This window comes from Leopardus geoffroyi, chromosome C2, assembly GCF_018350155.1.
Source record: "Leopardus geoffroyi isolate Oge1 chromosome C2, O.geoffroyi_Oge1_pat1.0, whole genome shotgun sequence".
NCBI classification, from domain to species: Eukaryota; Metazoa; Chordata; class Mammalia; order Carnivora; family Felidae; genus Leopardus; species Leopardus geoffroyi.
Window position 1 is genome coordinate 150,791,527 of NC_059333.1, and position 20,253 is coordinate 150,811,779.

Below are 20,253 nucleotides of genomic sequence, written 5' to 3' on the forward strand. Positions count from 1 at the left end.
GGCAGCCCAAGCTTCTAACCATGAGCCAATCGGTGGCAAACACCCGTGAACATCGGCCAATCAGTGCCCTTAATACAATGACCAAGCTTTTGAAATCACTGGGTAGCCCTACTCCAGTGACCACTACGGTTCCCAAAGTCAACAGACCTTTACTTTGATGTTTCTGTTGAACACATTTTCTGACACGCGCCGCCTCCCACTGGCGGGAGCTGGCCTCCCACTGCTAGGAAATAGGATCCTGGATGTCTGGCTCTATCACAGGACTTTCTACTCTTTTTGTTACCAAACCCAAGTTTGGCTGCCTGTTGTCTGGAGGAAAGGAATGTGAGCTTTTTTTCAGAAGGCCCGCAATCTGGGAAGAAGGCAGGCTTTTGTCCCTAAACCCAGGTTTCTGCCTGGTCCAGGGGGTCTTTAAGAGGTTTGGGGTAGTTAATCAGCGAAGGGAGTGCAGTGGCCTCTAGCATTTCTTGATCACGTGCTGACTTGAAGATGCCTGCTACAAACATTTTCAGTGCTCAACGGTTGTGCGTGGGGGTCTGGTTCTTGTTTCACGATGCGCTGGCGTGCTCTATTCTTTCCGCAAAGGAGGGCAAGGTCTACAGATACAAAGGGAGGTTGGTAAAATCATTTGTGTGACCTGAAAAAAAATTGCTGGACTCCTCAGAAAGCCGAGGTGGCTTCAAACAGAGTTGCTGGCCTCTGGGGCCTGGGCAGGTTTGGTTCTTCACTCCTCAGGGCCAGTGGTCTGCAAATCTCAAAGTAAATTAGCTCTGTTACAGACCAAGGGCCTGAGGTCAGCAAGGAAGGAGTGTTAACTTGAAGCAAGTTAACCCTTAAGGCCGGCTGAGTGCTGTCACACTTCCACAGGAATTAGGCTGTTACTGACCAACTATAGCATCAGGAAGTGCCGTCCTGGAGAGAACAATAGGCGTCTACCCCCCAAAACTCTGTGGCTGGAAGCCATACACAGTATTTCTCAAAGTCTCTGTGCACCAGGAATTCAGGAGTGGTTTGGCTGGAAGGTAACAGCTTGGGATCTCTCCTAAAGTTCCATTCGGGGGTCACTTGGGGCTGCACTCACCTGAAAGCTTGACTGAGCCTGGAGGCTCTGCCTCCAAGATGACTCCCTTACATGACTGGCAGATTCATACCGGCTCTTGGTATGAAGCTTCAGTCCCTTCCCACATAGGATTCTGCACTCAGCTGGGCGTCCTCACCACATGGCTACAAGGTTCCACCTAAGGTACACAGTCCAAAAGGCCAAGGCCAGAGGCACCTGGCCGGCTCAGTCGGTGGATGGAGCACGCAACTCTTGATCTCAGGGTCGTAAGTTTGAGCCCCAACACTAGGTGTAGTGTTTGCTTAAAATATATATATATATATTTTTTTTTAAATAAAATTAAAAATAAACAAGGCCAAGGCCAGCTAGTGTTATGACCTCACTTTGGAAGTCATCACCTCAATACACTACCAATACAGGCCAGTCATAATACATTATTAGATGAGATGCACAAGGGCATGGATGCAAGGATTAGAATCACTGGGGACCACATGGAGGCTGCCTAACCCTGAGATTTGGCCCATCAAAGAAACCATGTATTTTACAAAACTTACGGTATTTTTATTGTAAAGCTTATGTACAACTGTTTTAAATTAATTAGGTTTCCAGGAACAATAGCACAAGGACTTCTATTTTCACACTGTCCCTTCTCTAAACCTACCAAAATGAACATCGACCATGAATCTAGAGATGGGTACACATATATAGGTGCACACACACACAGACACACACACACACCCTACATCACAGACCCTTAAAAAGTATTAGCCAGTTACTACAATTGGATCTAGCTTGGGGCACTTGGGTGGCTCAGCCAGTTAGGCATCCAACTTCGGCTCAGGTCATGATCTCATGGTTCATGGGTTCAAGCCCTGCATCGGGTTCTTTGCTGACAGCTCAGAGCCTGGATCCTGCTTTGGATTCTGTGTCTCCCTCTCTCAAAAATAAACATTGGGGCGCCTGGGTGGCACAGTCGGTTAAGCGTCCGACTTCAGCCAGGTTACGATCTCGCGGTCCGGGAGTTGGAGCCCCGCGTCGGGCTCTGGGCTGATGGCTCAGAGCCTGGAGCCTGTTTCCGATTCTGTGTCTCCCTCTCTCTCTGCCCCTCCCCCGTTCATGCTCTGTCTCTCTCTGTCCCAAAAAATAAATAAACGTTGAAAAAAAAATTTTTTTTAATAAATATTAAAAATTAAAAAAAAAATTAGATCTAGCTTGAACGGGGACAATATTGGACATGGGGTCCCTCTATCTGGTATTACAGTGTAGGGAGAATAATGAGGAAGCTTCAGTAGACCCAAATAAAAATCCCCAAGTTACGAGAATAACTGGAATCCTGGGCAACCAGAGAAGAAAACTGGGAGTGAGCAACAGGGGTCCCATTCTTTCCCAGAACAGCCTTACCAGAGGGACGCAATACAGGCAGTGCTGACATGCCGGCAGCTAGGCAGCAAGGTGAACCCGGAGAGATGGGACACTTGGGCCCTTACAGCTATCAGGGAGTCTGCTCATGCCTCAGCACAGTTAAAAGTCTGGAACTGGATGTCCCTCACCTGGCCAATGCCACAGGGACTGGTTCTACCTAAACACACTATCCCCAGCCACTAGCCAGAGCAATAAGGCAAGAAAAACAAGAAACCCAGAATTGGAAAAAAGTAAAATGGTTATTTATGAACATGATTTTCAATGTTAGAAAATCCTACGGAATTTTTAAAAAAATGTTATCAGAATAAGTGAGTCGCGCAGGGGGGCATGATACAAGGTCAAAACACAAAAATCAGTTAGATCTCTCTATACCATCAATGAACATTTGGAAATTTACTATCATAATAGCATCAAAAAATGATAGACAAATCTGAAAAAGGTGTGAAAACCTATATAGTAAAAATTACAAAACACTGCTGAAATAAAGATCCAAATAAATGGAGAGATTTACCATGTTTTTGAGCCAAAAGACTATATAAAGGTGAGAATTCTCCCCCACGATTTATAGATTCCATACAATCTCAGTCAAAATCCCAGGATATGTTTTGTAGAAACTGACAAACATTCTAAAATCCACGAAATGCAAAGGACCTAGAATGGCCAAAACAACTTTGGCAAAATACAAATAGGAGGACTGACACTGTATGACTTCGACACTTAGAAAACCTACAGTAATAGGGGCACTTGGGTGGCTCAGTTAAGCATCCAACTCTTGATTTAGGCTTAGATTGTGATCCCAGGGTCATGAGGTTGAGCCCTGCTTAAGGTTCTCTCCCTCTGCTCTCTCTCCCCTGCTCGTGCCACTGTCTTTCTAGAAAAAAAATTTTTCTTTTTAATAAAAAAATTTTTGAAGATAGAACTAAACATAAAACCTATGATGTTTCTATAAGGAAGGGCACCTGGGTGGCTCAGTTAAGCATCCAACTCTTGATTTCAGCTCATGTCAGGATCGCACAGTTTGCGGGATCAAGCCCTGACCTGCACCATGTTCCGTGACGACAGGAAGGAGCCTGCTTGGGATTATCTCTCTGTCTCTCTCTGCCCTTTACACACACACACACACACACACACACACACACACACACACTCTTTCTAAATAAACTAAAAATAAATAAATATATAAAACTTCTAGAAGGAAATTGGGGGGGGATCTTTGTAAACTTGGGTAAGGCAAAGATTGCTTAAATATGACACTAAAAGCATAATCCATAAGAGAACAAACTAATATATTGGACCTCATCAATATTAAACTCTTCTGCTCTTCAAAAGATTTAAGAGAATCAAAAGATAAGCCACATGCTGGGAGAAAACGTTTAGAAATCACGTATCTGAAAAAGGACTTGTATCCACAATCTATAAAGACCTTTCCTCTCCAAAAAAGATCTCCCAAAAATCAATAAAAACAACCCAGGGGTGCGTGGGTGGCTCGGTCAGTTAAGCCTCTGACTCTTGATTTCGACTCAGGTCATGATCTCACATTCGTGGGATTGAGCTCCAAGGCAGGCTCTGCACTGAGTGAGGAACCTGCCTGGGATTCTCTCTCTCCCTTTCTCTGCCCTTCCCCTGCTAACACTTTTTCTCTTCATCAAAATAAACAAACAAAAAAACAAAGAATTTTTGAGGGGCATCTGGATTAAGCAATTAAGCAATTAAGCATCCGACTCTTGATTTCAGCTCAGGTCATGATCTCAGGATTCGTGAGATTGAGCTCCACGTCAGGGTCTGTGTTGATAGCACGGAGCCTGCTTGGGATTCTCTCTCTTCCTCTCTGCTCCTCCCCTGCTTGGGTGCTCATTCTCTCTCAAAATAAATAAACGGAAAGAAAGGAAGGAAGGAAGGAAGGAAGGAAGGAAGGAAGGAAGGAAGGAAGGAAGAGAGAGAAAAGAAAAGAAAAGAAAAGAAAAGAAAAGAAAAGAAAAGAAAAGAAAAGAAAACAACCCAATAATAAAAACACAAGCAAAAGATATGGACACTGGACCTAAGACATAATGGAAGGCAAATAATCACATGTAAATATTAGAATAGCTAAATTATAGTTATATTAGAATAGCTAAAATTAAAAAAAAAGGCACTACTGAGCATAGCAAAAGATGGACTGGAAATATAAGTCTCATACAATGCTGGCAGGGATATAAAATGATACATCTTCTTTGCACAACAGTTTTGAAGATGCTTAAAATGTAAATATATACTTACCTTATGACCCAGGCATTCCACTTCTCTTACTTACCCAAGAGAAATAAAAGCATATGTCATTACAAAGACTTAAAACACAAATGTTCATAGCAGCTTTATTTATAATAACCCAAAACTGGAAACAGCCCAAATGGTCATCAAGAGATAAATGGACAAATTTTTGTATATCTATAGTGTAATACTGCCAAGAAGGAAGGAAGGAAGGAAGGAAGGAAGGAAGGAAGGAAGGAAGGAAGGAAGGAAGGAAGGGGGAGGGAGGGAGAGGGGGAGAGATAAAGAGGGAAAGAGAGAGGGAAAGAGAGACGGAAAGAAAGAAAGAAAGAAAGAAAGAAAGAAAGAAAGAAAGAAAGAAAGAAAGAAAGAAAGAAAGAAAAAGAAAAAGGAAGGAAAGAAAGAAAATAACCACTGATACAACGCATATGCAACATGGGTGACTCTCAAAATAATTATGCTGAGTGAAAGACACCAGGCCAAAAGTAAGAGTACATACAATATGTTGTTTATATAAAATCCTAGAGAAGCAAAACTCATCCAAAGTGACAGCGGATCAGCAACTGCTGTGGAAGCTAGGAGAGGGGCATCAGCCATGTTTGGGGGGTTATGGCTGTTTATTATCCTGACTATGGTGACGGCTTCACTGGTGCACACGGACGGCAAAGCTCAGCAATGATATCATGATAATAAATAACACTTTTGTTCATTACGTTCGAGTCCTTGTTCAAAGCACTCCGACACGTATTAATGCAGTGAATCCTCAACACAAACCTCTGAGGTAGACTGTCAGCAGATTTCACTAAGGAAACTAGTTGGGTCTGTAACTTCACCAAGACTCCGAACAAAGCCGGCCCGTCTCGGTGTTGTTACCCACTACTCTGCTTCCTGCATTGGGTAAAGTCAAGCGGCTTGCAAAAGAGGGATGCTACCACAGAACACGTGGACACCTCACCTCGTTTCCACACGTAACACAAAACAATGGTCACTTTTTCCATGATACAGAACAGCAGTGAGATAGATGAGTTTATGATAAATAGGGCCTTGCATCTGACTCAAAGGGTACATACACCCCAACTTTTGCAAAGGCACGGGCTGCAACTGAGTAGTGAGAAGTAACTGACGAGTTAAGCAGTGTGGGTGGGCCTGCACCCGAGGTAGGTCTCTGAAAACGTGCACCCTACTAGGAATGTCCTCCACCGTGCACATGGTTCCACAGGGACAAGGGCCCTCTGTTTCTGAGTTTAGGGGACTCCTAATATAAAGACACGGACAGGGTGTCCATTTCTTTTCTGAGTGACCCCTTGTTTGCTGTCGCACACCTGAGAAGGGATGCATGGGAAATAAACGTTCCAAATCTAAAAGGTCTGAAATATCTTATACCAAACTCACACTTGGGGATACTCAATTCTGGGTGGAAGTTATTTTCCCCTTGAATTTTGAAGGCCTACACCGTGGTCCTCTAACTTTCAAGACTGCTGTTATGAAATCCAATGCATTCACATTCCCGGTCTTTTGTTTTCTCTAGAAACTTTTTGCCGTCTCCTCTTTAAGCCTGGACTCTTGATAATTCACAGTGGTGTTCTCTGATGGAGGTCCTCCCACACCTCCCTCATCCATCTCGCGGGACACTCAGTGACACCACTAACCCCGCAAGGTATCAGCCAGTTACACGTCCTCTTACACTCGTGACTTAGCGGTTTGTTTCTTTTCTCGCTGTCAAGAGCGTACTGACGAAGAGCATGAGAGTGGGGAGAAACAAGGAGGCACGGCGCCCACAGCTGCGGACAGCCCTACTCTTGCACGGGTACCTTCTGCGTGTGTAGTTTCCGATGCAGGGTGAATCGCCCACACCAGCTGAAGGTTTTCCCACACACCTCACACTCATACGGTTTCTCACCAGTGTGAACCCGCTCATGCTGGACCAGGGTGATTTTCTGACTGAAGGCCTTCCCACACTCCTTACATTCGAAAGGTTTCTCCCCGGTGTGAATGCGCTGATGCTGAGTCAAGGCTGTGGGGGAACTCAATCGTTTCCCACACTCTTTACATTCGTAGTGTCTCTCCCCGGTGTGCACTCGCTGGTGGACGATAAAGCTTGAGCTACAACTGAAAGTCTTCCAACATTCATGACATTCATAGAGCTTCTCCCCCGTGTGGAACCTCTGGTGCTGGAGGAAGACGGAGCTGCTGATGAAGGCCTTGCCGCACTCCTTACATTCATAGGGCTTTTCTCCAGTGTGGATTCTCTGATGCTGAATCAAGGCCGTGTCCGAACTTAAGCCCTTCCCACATTCTTTACATTTAAATGGTTTCTTTCCAGTGTGAATTACCTGATGCCGAATAAGTAATGAGTTATATCTGAAGGCTTTCCCACATTCTTTGCATTTAAAAGACCTTTCGTCAGCGTGACATCCCTGAAAATCCGCCACTCGACTGAAATATCTGCCACATCTTCTACATTCGTATGATACCTGACCACCGGGAACAGTCTGATCTGTAGAGACTCGTGTGCTGACACTAACGTTTTCCCCAGACTTCTCACACTTCTCCCCACTCTCCACGGCGTAGGCCTCGCGACAGCTGGTTGGCCCATCTGTGAAAGCTCTCCTCGTGGACTTTGTCTTCTTGGCTATGCAGTGACCAGGCTGCTGCTCTAGGCTGCTCCCCAAGTCCAGGTGCTGGGGAACGTTCCCTGGTAGCCCTCCTAACGTCAGTCTGTGGGACTCCGTTTCTTCGGGAATGTGTTCCTTTGGGCTCGACTCTTCCTTCTCAGCTCTGGTCTCAGAGCTACAGAGCTCTGTATCACAAAACAAAAACAAAAACAAAAACAAAAACACACAAGTGTCAGCCTCTGATATCGCAAAAAGAAACTACTTGTGCCGAAGGGGAAACGGGGCCAAGTGGTTCTAATCTACCCTGTGTGGCCATTTTCTAACATGCACACAAAATGGCTACCGAACATCACCACACAGCAGAGCGCCACAGGTGAAATGAAGACTCCACGGGTGGAGGCAAGCAAGGCCGGGGGGGAGCTCCCATAAAGAGGACAAAGGCTAGAGAACGGCAAAGACTGTGACCTAGCAGGGCAGGAAGACCAATGGTGTTCTCCCAAGTGAACAGGTTAGGTCAGAGGGCAGACATAGAGAAGGGATGGCTAGAGACCCCGAGGTCAGAGGAAATCCAGCAGATCAAAGAAAGGACAGGCCAAGCACCTCAAACCGCAAAGGGTCCCACAACTGAAATTCCTGAAGGGCTGCTCATCTTTTACAACACTGTCCATGTCCTAATCTTTGAGAAGAGAGTGGTCTCTGTCACTAGTTGGCTCTAGCAGAGCAGCAGGCTCCCACGGTGCGACTGAGGGGACCGGGTCCGGCTAACCCCACGGCAGCTGGGAGGACGGGAGAGGTGGAGCCTTGCCTCTAAAACGGGCGAGTGCTGCGCATGTGAAGAACCCTTCTAAGGATGGACAGGACCTGGTGATGACTCTTGTGCTCTCCCTAAAATGCTGCACGGGCCGTATGTAGGGTTTAATACGACAGTAGGAACGTGAAATCCTAAAACCAACCAGACGGAGAAAACCAAAGGCTACTTTCCCTCTGCCGCTAAGGCCTTCTGCAGGCTAACATGGCCTTCAGCACTGGGCCAGGGCAAACTCGCGCGTCAAGAAGCCAACAGTTTAGAAAACACTGTTTACCCAGAGAGCCTGAAGTCCTGGGATCACACCCAAAGGGCACAACCTTAACACAAGGTTGAGGGCAGCTGGGGAGCTGGGCATTATTAATGGTCACTCCCTGTGAAGTCTGAAGACCCCCCCAATGTTAATGGGCGGAGGAGGGGTGAAACGGAGTATCAGAGGCGAAAATATATGGTGTGTTGTTACTTTTAATTCCTGGGTCAACACCTTTCGAAATGAGGAAGTCGTCCACCGTTCTCCTGTAACAAGTTTTGCTTCGAGAGTTCAGCTATTAAAATAAAAGTCTTTCTAAGTGTAGGGAAGGTGACGTACTTCGGTTGGCCACTGACACAAGGGAAACGGGGGGGGAGTGTTGTGCTGATGTCCGCGTTCTTCCATTAGGAAAATGAATTCCCATCCCCATTAGGAAAATGAATTTTTCTTTATCTTCCAATAACTTTTTCAATTATACAATTTTGTTTTTTCTTTTTACTTACGTCGGTGTTTGGGAACCCGTAATTTCATTTTCCATAGAGGAGTGCCTGGTTGGCTCAGTCGGCGGAGCACGCAACTGTTGCTCTCGGGGTCGCGAGTTTGAGCCCCAAGCTGGGTGCGGAGTTTACTTTAAAAACATGTGGGGCGCCTGGGTGGCTCAGTCCATTGAGCGCCTACCTCTTGGTTTCGGCTCAGGTCATGATCTCGCGGTTCGTGGCTTCAAGCCCCACACTGGGCTCTGTGCTGACAGTGCAAAGCCTGCTTGGGATTCTCTCTCCCTCTCTTCCGCCCCTCCCCTGCTGGCACTCTCTCTCTCTCTCTCTCTCTCTCTCTCTCCTCTGTCGCTCTCGCAAAAATAAATAAACATTAAAAAAAACTTTTCCCATAGAAATAACATATTCTGAAGCTGCGGACGGCCAGATAGGCCCCAGAAGCCTATTTTCCCTCCAAGGTGGTTGACATTCTCATCTCCGCAAAAACAAACTGGTGGAAAAGTTAACTGTTTCCACGAGACAGGACCCCAAAGGGCTGTCATGGTTCAACAGCTGCTGAGCCAGATGCTATCCCCTGGCAGGCGGTGAGGCAGAGAGGCAAAGACAAACACGCAAAGGCATCCTGCAGCCATCCTTCCTTGGAAGAGACTGGCCCTTCGTCTGGCGGGGGGCGGCTACCACTATGAACACAGAATCCCATGTAATGATTCCAGAGGAAAGAAAACAGTCGCGCAAGAGAACACTCTGCACACACTGAAATGGGAAAATAAGCAAGCAGCCTAAGCAAAATGGGCAGCTGGTAGGTTCTCAGGCTCACCTGGACAGATGCCTCCGAGGACTTCCCTGCCCGCAGGTTCCCAGGGTTCCGGGCCCCATGGCAATTCCCCTCGCTCTAGCTGGGAGACCAGAACAGGTCTGGTGAATAGAAAAGCTGCCCGGGAGAAAGAAACAGGAACAAAAGGTGAAGGGAATCAGAGAGCAGCATCCCCTCCCGGCTGTCTTTACCTTTCTTTGTTCGCCGAGCCAGGGAGGGAAACGAACAGAAGTCAGTCTACACCATCTTAGAGGACAGAAAATTCCCACAAAGGGGGGCAGAGTCCTGGAATAACCCCCCACTCACATGAAGGAGTCCCAGATCTTCGTCAGAGAACTTGGAAGACGGAGGCCCAGGGGCCCTGCTGAGCTCTCCCTTCCCTCCATGCATGGGACAGAGCCCCTTCCCAGGGTCAGAGGGACAGTGGATTCCAAAACCTGAGAATCCGAAACTCTCCTCACCCACGAGCCTCCGGGAAAGCTCAGCCTTCGTAGCAACTGCCCGTGAGGGTCAGAGAGGCCGTGATGTCTAAGGAGGAAAGAAAGCAGACGCACAAAGGGCAGAGGGCGAAAACAGCAAGGAGAAGAGATGCCTTACCCAGGGAAGCCACATTTGCATAATTCTCCAGCATCACCTCCCGGTACAGAGCCCTCTGTGAAGGGTCCAGGATGACCCACTCGTTCTGCGTGAAGTACACGGCCACGTCCTCAAAGGTCACTGGCTCCTGAGACAGCAGGTTCCTGCTGAAGCCCTGTGTGAGGGCCGAGGAGCCTAAGTATCGGGGCAGAGACCCACGGGGTAGGTGGCATTGCCAAGGACAGCTCTCGGGGGCCCCCTCCCCCCCGCGGGGGGCAGCCGGCGGCCAGCACTGCCCTCAGCCACAGGCCAGCCCAGGACTCCCTGCAGTCCTCCCCACCAACAGCCCTTCCTTCACCTGCTCACCTCTGTGCTGACTCTGCCGGGCCAGGGCCAGGGTCTACGTGCCTGTCGGCCCCTGCGGTTCCCTTCCAGGGGTTTTGCGTGTCCGTGCACAGGGGACAGCGGTATAAACACAGCCCATAGCACTTCACTCCCTCCCGAATCTCACTGAAGTGACAATAACACAACGGCCCAGCAGGAGAAGAGTCAGACAGACTAGGCGCATGAACAGAATTTCAGAAGGATGAATAGCAGCTAAATTAGAAGAGCAGAGAAAGCTGAACCTTAACCGCCGGCAGAGGGGGAAGCAAACAAAACCAGAGATGAGCTCAGGATTTTTAAAGTGTGCTCTGCTTTTTAAAACTTGATAAAATATTCTATCTGTTTAAAAACACCAGGGAGGGGGCGCCTGGGTGGCGCAGTCGGTTAAGCGTCCGACTTCAGCCAGGTCACGATCTCACGGTCCATGAGTTCGAGCCCCGCGTCAGGCTCTGGGCTGATGGCTCAGAGCCTGGAGCCTGTTTCAGATTCTGTGTCTCCCTCTCTCTCTGCCCCTCCCCCGTTCATGCTCTGTCTCTCTCTGTCCCAAAAATAAATAAACGTTGAAAAAAAAAAAAAAAAATTAAAAACACCAGGGAGGAGTGAGGAGCCACAGAGTACTTAAGGCAGTAAATGAAAAAATACCTACACAGAGGCGTATCACTGAGCAGTCGCGGAAAAATGAGACCATTAAAGCAAAACAAAACAAAGCAAAACAAAACAAAACAAAACAAAACAAACCAACCTAGGGGTGCCTGGGCGGTTCAGTCGGTTAAGCGTCCCACTTACAATTTCAGCTCAGGTCCCGATCTCGCGGTTCAGGAGTTTGAGCCCCGCACTGGGCTCCATGCGGACAGTGCAAAACCTGCCTGGGATTCTGTCTCCCTCTCTCTCTGCCCCTCCCCTGCTCGCTCTGTACCTCTCTCTTTCTCTCAAAATAAATAAACATTAAAAAAAAAACAAAAAACTAAAGGCTTCCAGAGCAGGAAAAACAACACACACAAGAGGACTGGGGAGTCGAGATGGCAACAGACTACTCGGCGAAAACAAACAGGGAAACGTTTTCTTTTGTTTTGTTTTAAGTCTTTGTTTATTTTTTAAATATAGATTTTTTTTAAGTAATCCCTACACCCAATGTGGGGCTTGAACTGACAACCCCAAGATCAAGTCACACGCTCTACTGACTGAGCCAGCCGGGCGCCCCAAACGGGAAAACGTTTTTAAAAATGCTGAGTGAAAACTTCTGCTTCCCGTCCAGATGGAGTCAAAGGGATCGGGTTCATCCTGCCTCAACCGAGACAAGACAAATTACGTCAAACAGGTTCCCAGGTTAGTGACATCTGATGGCAATGAAGGACAACATTCCCCAAGAGATGGGAGATAAAGAGGTGAGCCCTAAGATTCCTCAAGCTTGTCTTGGAAGGGTTTCCAGGCTGCATCACAGGGAGGGGAAACGAGGCAAAGCCCGGCAGCTTCCCTGGTAGATTCTGAGGAGACCAAGACTGTGGGAGTTTAGAGGACAGGACACCACGGAGAGAGCTGCACAGAGAAGCAAACCCAGGGGGGTTATGGGCAGGGGTTCCCCAGAGTATCCAACAGAACAATGACCAGGGCCCCTTTCATCTGAAAAGACTGAAGGGCACAAAGCCTGGTGTTCACACAGGGCCAGTAAAAGTACCTATTTCCACTGGAAAAAAATCCATAATTCATGGGCTATTGAATAGAGCTCTCAGGAAACTCTTGCCTCAATCGTGGAGAATAATTATTCCTAGGCCATGCACCGCTCCAGATCCTACTACCAAATCATAAAAATCAAGACCAAAAAGGATCAAATGTATTCCTAAGTAATTGAACTTTATTCCAGAAAACACTCAAGGGTATTTTGGGGGGGAGCACTGGCAGGCTCAGTCAGCAGAGCACGTGACTCTTGATCTCAGGGTTGTAAGTTCGAGTGCCACATTGGGTGTAGAGATTACTTAAAAATAAAATCTTTAAAAAAAATTTTTTTTAAAGAATATTTTGGGGAAGTAACAGCACCTGGGTGGTTCGGTCAGTTGAGCGTCCAACTTCAGCCCAGGTCATGGTCTCACAGTTTGTGGGTTCAAGCCCTGCATCGGGCTCTGTGCTGACAGCTCAGAGCCTGGAACCTGCTTCAGATTCTGTCTCTCGTTCTCTCTCTGCCCTTCCCGCACTTGTGCTCTGTCTCTCTGTATCTCTCAAAAATAAATAAAAATAAAAATTAAAAATTAAAAAAAAAAAAGAAGGTGGGAAAAGAGGAGTAAAGGGAACAAAGAGCAGATGGGACAATTAGAAAACAAATACGAAGATGACAGACTCAAATCCAACCACATCATAAATAATCTAAACATCCCAACAGGCAAATATTATAAAGTCAGCCTACTATACGCTGACTTTAAGAAATGCATATTACAGGGGCGCCTGGGTGGCGCAGTCGGTTAAGCGTCCGACTTCAGCCAGGTCACGATCTCGCGGTCTGTGAGTTCGAGCCCCGCGTCGGGCTCTGGGCTGATGGCTCAGAGCCTGGAGCCTGTTTCCGATTCTGTGTCTCCCTCTCTCTCTGCCCCTCCCCCGTTCATGCTCTGTCTCTCTCTGTCCCAAAAATAAAAAAATAAAAAAAAAAAAAAACGTTGAAGAAATGCATATTACAAATAAAGACAGGAATAAGTTAAAAGCAAAAAGATGGGAAAAAATACACTAGCCAAAAAAAGCTGAAGTGGCTATATTAATTTAAGGTAATGTAGATTTCAGAGCAAAGAATAGTAAGAGAGAAAGATAGTCGTTCACAACCATAAAGGAATCAGGGCATCTAACAATCCTACATGCCGGGGCTCCTGGCTCGCTCAGTCCCAAGAGCATGCGACTCTTGATCTCGGGGTTGTGACTTCAAGCCCCATGTTGGCTATAGAGACTACCTAAATAAATAAAACTTAAAAGACAAAAACATAAACAAAAACCCCCACAATCCTACATGTTTATACAGTTAGCAACAGAGCGTCGAAATACATGAAGCAAAAAACTGATGACACTGCAAGAGAAATAGACAAATCCATAATTGCAACTGGAAATTTCAATAACCCCTCTCAACGAGGATATAGCAAACATGAACAATACTATTATCCAACTTGACTTAACGGACATTTACAGAACGCCCCATCCACAACAGCAGAATACACATTCTTTCCAGGTGTCCAAGGAACCTTTTGTAAGGTAGACCATACTCTGGGCTATAAAGAAGAAATCAGAAGGATCAAGTCATACAAAGAGTGTTCACTAACCACAACAGAATTAAATTAGAAATAACAGAGGGGCGCCTGGGTGCCTCAGTCAGTTGAGCGTCCAACTTCAGATCTCACAGTTCAGTTTGTGAGTTCAAGCCCGTCCTAGGCTCTGTGCTGACAGCTCAGACCCTGGAGCCTGCTCTGGATCCTGTGTGTCCCTCTCTCTCTGCCCCTCCCCTGCTCACCTCTGTCTCTCTCTCAAAAATAAATAAACATTAAAAATTTTTAAAGAAATAAATAAATAAACTAGAAATAGCAGAGACGCAAGGAAAATTGCCAAATATTTATGAACTACATAACACACGTCTAAATAACACATAGATCCAAGAATAAAACAAAGAACTCAGAAAGTATTCTGAGCTGAATGAAAATGAAAACACAATGTACCGAAATGAGGGATGGTGCTAACACAGTACTTAGGAAGAAATTTATAGTATTAAATGCCTGTGTTACAAAATTTAAAAAGAAAAAAAGGTCTTGAGCCAGTGACCTTTAGAATCTAGAGAAAGGTGACCTTCACCTTTTGGAATCTAGAGAAAGGTGACCTTCACCTTTAGAATCGAGAGAAAAAAAAAAATTTAACACAAACTTAGCAGAACAAACAAAATAAAGATCCAAGTGGAAATCAGTGACATAAAACAGAAAAATAGAGAAAATCAGCAAAACCCAAACTAGTTCTTTGTGAAGATCAATGCAACTTCTAAATCTCTGGTCAGATGAATCAGAAAAAAAAGAGAAGAAATAAATTAGCAATATTAGTTATAAAAAAGGTGACCACTACAGATAATAAAAGGATAGTAATTATTATGAACAACTTTATGCCATTAATGTCCACAACGTAAAACGGACAAATTCCTTGAAAGACACAAATTACCAACACTCATTCAAGGAGAAACAGAATAGCCCTATATCTACAAAGGAACTGAAACTGTATTTTAAATTTTTTTGTAACATTTTATTTATTTTTAAGAGAGACAGAGACAGAATAAGAGAGGGTTAGGGGCAGAAAGAGAGGGAGACACAGAATCCAAAGCAGGCTCCAGGCTCCGAGCTGTCAGCACAGAGCCCGACGCGGGGACTCAACTCACAAGCTGTGAGATCATTCCCTGAGCCGAAGTCGGACGCTCAACCGACGGAGCCACCCAGGTGCCCCCTGAAACTGTATTTTAAAACTTATCAGAAAGAAAACTCCACATATAGATGATTTCACTGGTTACCAAACACATAAGGAAGAAATGTAATCAGTCCTATGCAAATTCTTCCAAAATATTGACAAGGATGGAATACTTCCCATTCTATGGGACAAGGACATTACAAGAAAAGAAAGCTGAAGATCAATACCTCTTATAAACATAGATGCAAAAATTCTACACAAAAGTTTAACAAAATAGAATCCAAAATATAGTCAAAGAATAATACATCAAGACCAAGTAGTTTTTATCCAAGGAGTGCAAGGTTGGTTGAATATTTGAAAAAAAAAATTAATGTAATTTGCCACATTAAGAAACTAAAACAGAAAAATCATATAATCCTCTAAACCAACATAGGAAAAGCATGTGTCAAAATTCAACATCCAGGGGCGCCTGGGTGGCGCAGTCGGTTAAGCGTCCGACTTCAGCCAGGTCACGATCTCGCGGTCCGTGAGTTCGAGCCCCGCGTCGGGCTCTGGGCTGGTGGCTCAGAGCCTGGAGCCTGTTTCCGATTCTGTGTCTCCTTCTCTCTCTGCCCCTCCCTCGTTCATGCTCTGTCTCTCTCCCAAAAATAAATAAACGTTGGAAAAAAAAAAAAAAATTCAACATCCATTCCTGCAGCAAGCTAGGCATAGAAGAGAACTTTCTCAATCTGATAAAGGGCATTTACAGAAAACAAAACAAAACAAACCCTATGGTGAGGATCATTGTTAATAGTGAAATACTGAATGCTTTCACCCTAAGGTCAAGAATAAGACAAAGATGCCTGCTCTCACCACCTCTACTCAACATTGAAATGGAGGTTCTAGCTAGTGCAGTTAGGCAAGAAAAAGGAATAAAAGGTATCCAGACAGGAAAGAAAGAAAGACAATTGTCTTCATTTGTAGATGGCATGTCTATGTAAACATCCAGCGGAATCTACCAAAAAGTAATGACAATACTAGAATTACTTTATCCATGGAAGGACTTCAATTTGTGGACAGAGGTGAAAAGGGTCCTCACTGTATGCAATGATGCAAATTTCCCCTGTGTAATGAATTTCTACTTTTCAGCCTCGATTGCCAAACCTATCCCAATCAATCCCCTACACTTGTTTTTCCATCCTGATCATGTCTTCGTTTGGGCCTTCTCATCTGTCCGTCCCTCTCAACTCATCCTCCCCTGTCCAAACACACCCGATGGTGACAGATGCAAATGAAAGATACAAGCCTGCGAAACAGTAAGGAACCTTGGGAACAAGCCCCATGTGCACCTGTGAAACTCCCCGCCGCCTGCCGGCTGTCAGCGCTTTTCTTGCAGAACTCCCTACCGGATATTTTTACTTTGCTCGCAGAGCAAAGCACCAGCTAAGGAGCAAACCCAGCCAGGTCCACCCCCACCCCTCACCCCCCCCCCACCCCCAGTGCCGAACTTCCACGATTTTTCCCTCATTATAATACTAAAAATCATGCCCAGGGGCCCAGATTCAACACGATCATTACGCACGCGATGCATGAAGAAACATGACCTTGAAGTGCGCAGGTGCTAATAAATCCCTGCCTCTACATGCGTAGACAGCCCCCTCTTCCCACCGAAGTACCTTTAAAAAACTCTCCCAGACCTCTCCTCGGAGAGTCAGCCTGAGGATTCTTCCCTTTGTGCTGCTCTTCTGCGCTCGAGCATAAGCCCCAATAAAGCCTTTCTTGGGACTTTACATTTTGGGTCCCGTCTCGTTTCTACCAACGCTGGGTCCAAGGACCCCAGTCCCGGAACACCTGCACAACTCAGGCTCCGGATGCAGGCTGACAGCTGCTCTCTTGACATCAGTGGGAGGGCCGGTTACGGGAGGGGAGAGAGGGGAGCGACAGAGGCGGAGAGGAGGCTCGCTCACCTGGTGCCACGTGATCTGGAGCATGGCTGGGGTCCCCGTTTCACACGCCCTCGGGGTTCGAGGTGAGACAGAAGAGAAAATAAAGGACGGGCAGGACAGCTGCTGCCGGGCACCCCGCAAACGCCGTCTGTCCGCCGGGGGCTCCCTGCGTCCTGGAACCCCCCTCACCACAGAGGCACAGGGATCGGAGAACCGAGCATTGAAGAACTCCGCGGGGATGCGACCCCGTTAGCCCGTTCCCGGGACGCGGAGCCCAGGCGACCGCTGACGCCGCGCGCCCCGGACGCAGGGAACGCGCGAGAAGGCGGTCGGCCAGGGTTCCCGGGAAAGCTTAGGACCCGCGCCGCCGGAAGCGCGTAGGGCCGTTTCCCCTCCTCTCTAGGAAGCTGCAAACTTCCCGGTCTCCGTGGTTCCCCAGCCCGGCGGCAACCGCCACGGTCTCTACTCCGGGAAACGTCGAGCCAGAGTTACCGGCTCCAGGCTCGGGTCCAGCAGCGCCCCCTCGCGGTAGCTCCTCCGGAAGATGTCGTCTAGCCAGCTCGGGCCACAGACCAGTTGCACAGGCCACGGACGGGGAATCACCCAGGGTTCCTTGGCGTTTGCCACTTCTGGCAGCCCTTCCAGCTATTGAAGGGACCATTGCTCCACCTGTGCCAAAGCCTGCCTGGGTTCTGTGGCTGCGCTGCAGTGGGGGGAAGAGTGGGACCCATCACTTCAACAGCCAACTGGGTGTTGGTTGAGAGCATTGACTACCTAGGTCCACGAACCTGGCTGTACCACTTCTTAGCTGTGGGAGGAGCAGCAAATTTCTTTACCTGTTTCCTTATCTGCGAAATGGGTATGATAGTGATACCGACTTCAAAGGGCTTTTGAGGTTTAATAATTAAGTGAGTTAGTGGGTTGGCAAAGTGTTTATAGTAGTTCCTGGCACACGGTAAGTGCTTGCGAGTTGTTTGGTTTTCTAATTGTGTTTTTGCTTTTGAAGATACAAGTGCTGCTGGGACTGCCAATATGTGGCACCATTTAGGGAAAAACCTATTAACATTTAGCCTTAGACCCCTTTCCCACCCTATCCCTGGATGTATGTTCCAGGCCCCGCCTGGAAACAGATTTCAGTTGATGGCTCAGCAGCCTTCCCTGTGAATACTGTGTCCCTCATATTAAGTTAAATGTTTTATATAGCTGGTCCCCTGCCAGTCTTCAAAGACTTGTCAGGGTACCCCACTGCACAGATAGACCTGCCAATGGGAGAGCCTCCGTGATGGGTCTTCATTACATATTTGCAATCCAAGCAAATGTCTCCACCCTATCTCAAGAAGCTCTTCTTGGAGGCTGTCCGTGGGTTTTGTCAGTGGGTGAGTGGCCGAACCTGGTCTGTTTGGGACCCCAGGAGCCAGGTGATCTTCAGCCTTGGCTACATTCCCTGTTTTCCAAGATTAGAAGGAATGATTTGAGCATTCTGAAGCTGACCAAGGAGAGGAGCCTAGAGATTCAGTATGCATCCTTTGACAATCCCCGTTTTCTAGAACTGGGTGGATCATTCCTGCCCCTTCAGCTTTGCATGGTGTCCCTGAAAGAAGGACATCTTTGGTTCACCAGTTTGAGAAAACGCACTTCCAGATTTCTGCCTGGGTGGGGGAAGGAGAATCCCATGGCTACATGGAATCAGGGAAAGGATCTGGGATCAGGCTGAGACAGGGAAACTAAAGAGACCCTGTGAAAGCTGCTTTTTCACTCCTTTTCCTGCTTCTATTCTTGTTAGAACCTACATCCCTCCCTTATTGCAGACATTATAGAACAATGTACGTCCTCCTTGTAAAGGTCAAGGATTTAATTTCTCTGGCGTCTTCCAACACAACAGATAACATCTAAGAACCAAGTGGAGTCATGTGAAAGTTTTCCAGGACCAATGACTTACCAAGACCCCTGGTTCCAGGGCGTAAGTGAATTAGGGAGGACACTTCAATACTCGTCTTTGTTCCTGGATTACTAAGAAGACAGGTATACGAGACAACTGTCTTCGATAAAAATGCCAGGCTCCAAGCAAAGCCAAGACTCATTTTCCTTCCCTTTCCTTTTGGAGTCACCCAGACACTCTGTATGTATCTATACTCTGTCTCTGTGGTCTTCAATAAACTCTGCTCTCATCTTGTCTTGGCTCACATTTGATTTCCATTCTGGGTGAAGCCAAGGACCCTCTTGGCTGGTCCCGTGGGACCCCTGCTGGGTCCTTGGACCCAGCCAGGCTGCATTAAGGACTTTTAAATAAGAGCAGGGACAGCTGGGTGGCTCTGTCGGTTAAGCATCTGGCTTGATGTCGGTTAAGCATTCGGCTCAGGTCATGATCCCACGGTTCATGAGTTCGAGCGCTGCATCAGGCTCTGCGCTGACAGCACGGAGGCTGCTTGGGAATTCGGTCTCCCTCTTTCTGCCCCTCCCCTGCTCGCTCTCTCTCTCTCTCTCTCTCTCAAAATAAATAAAAATAAACTTAAAACAAAACACAAGAGCATCTTCCCTATGAGGGCAATGTGTTTAAAAACAAAAAGACTTAAGGCACTTATTGTAAGTCAAACTATCATACTATTAATCTCCGTGGGAAAGATTTTATACATTTCTAAGCTCTATTATAAATTATGCCAGAACACAAATTTTATTGAGATAAACACAATTATTTCAACATTTGATGTAACACAAAAAGTCATTTTTTTCATTAATAACTCTGCAAAATGGCTGTGTGAACATCTTCATCTAGCATTTTCTTAGGAAAGCGTTACATACAACACACTTAAGACTTTACAAGGAGCACCTGGGTGGCTCAGTCGGTTAAGTGTCTGACTTAGGCTCAGGTCATGATCTCACAGTTCGTGAGATCGAGCCCTGCGTTGGGCTCTCTGGAGCCTGCTTCACATTCTGTGTGTGTGTGTGTGTGTGTGTGTGTGTGTGTGTGTGTGTGTCTTTCTCCCTCTGCCCCTCCCTTACTTGTGGACCAGTCCTCCCTCTTTCTTTCAAAAATAAATGAACATAAAACAAATATTTTAAAAAAGATTTTACAAAGCATATGTAGAATATTTAATCTGAACATTTATCTGAACATTTATACCAAAAAAAGTAAAGACAAAAGAAATCTGAAACTAATGGAAACGATGTCAAATTATCACTGCTATAAGCTAGCAAATGACAAATGCCCTGAGAAAACTTCATGCAACATTTACATACGGTTAGGGAAGATT

The 20,253-nt window shown here is 46.5% G+C and overlaps 1 protein-coding gene across 4 annotated transcripts; it reads right to left on the reverse strand.

Annotated features, from left to right (window-relative positions):
* Positions 1-4,807: 4,807 nt before the first annotated feature.
* On the reverse strand, positions 4,808-17,538 carry ZNF620 (zinc finger protein 620). Of its 4 annotated transcripts, XM_045436457.1 has the most exons (5): positions 17,024-17,534; positions 10,650-10,793; positions 10,305-10,478; positions 9,711-9,824; positions 4,808-7,529 (listed from the first exon to the last, which is right to left on the reverse strand). In XM_045436457.1, exons 3-5 carry the CDS (start codon positions 10,336-10,338, stop codon positions 6,523-6,525), a joined length of 1,155 nt encoding a protein of 384 aa, XP_045292413.1. In that variant the 5' UTR covers positions 10,339-10,478; positions 10,650-10,793; positions 17,024-17,534; the 3' UTR covers positions 4,808-6,522. The 4 variants fall into 4 exon arrangements, with proteins under 4 accessions (XP_045292413.1, XP_045292410.1, XP_045292412.1 ...); XM_045436454.1 differs by lacking the exon at positions 10,650-10,793 and having other exon boundaries at positions 10,305-10,458; positions 17,024-17,538; XM_045436456.1 differs by lacking the exon at positions 10,650-10,793.
* Positions 17,539-20,253: the final 2,715 nt, after the last annotated feature.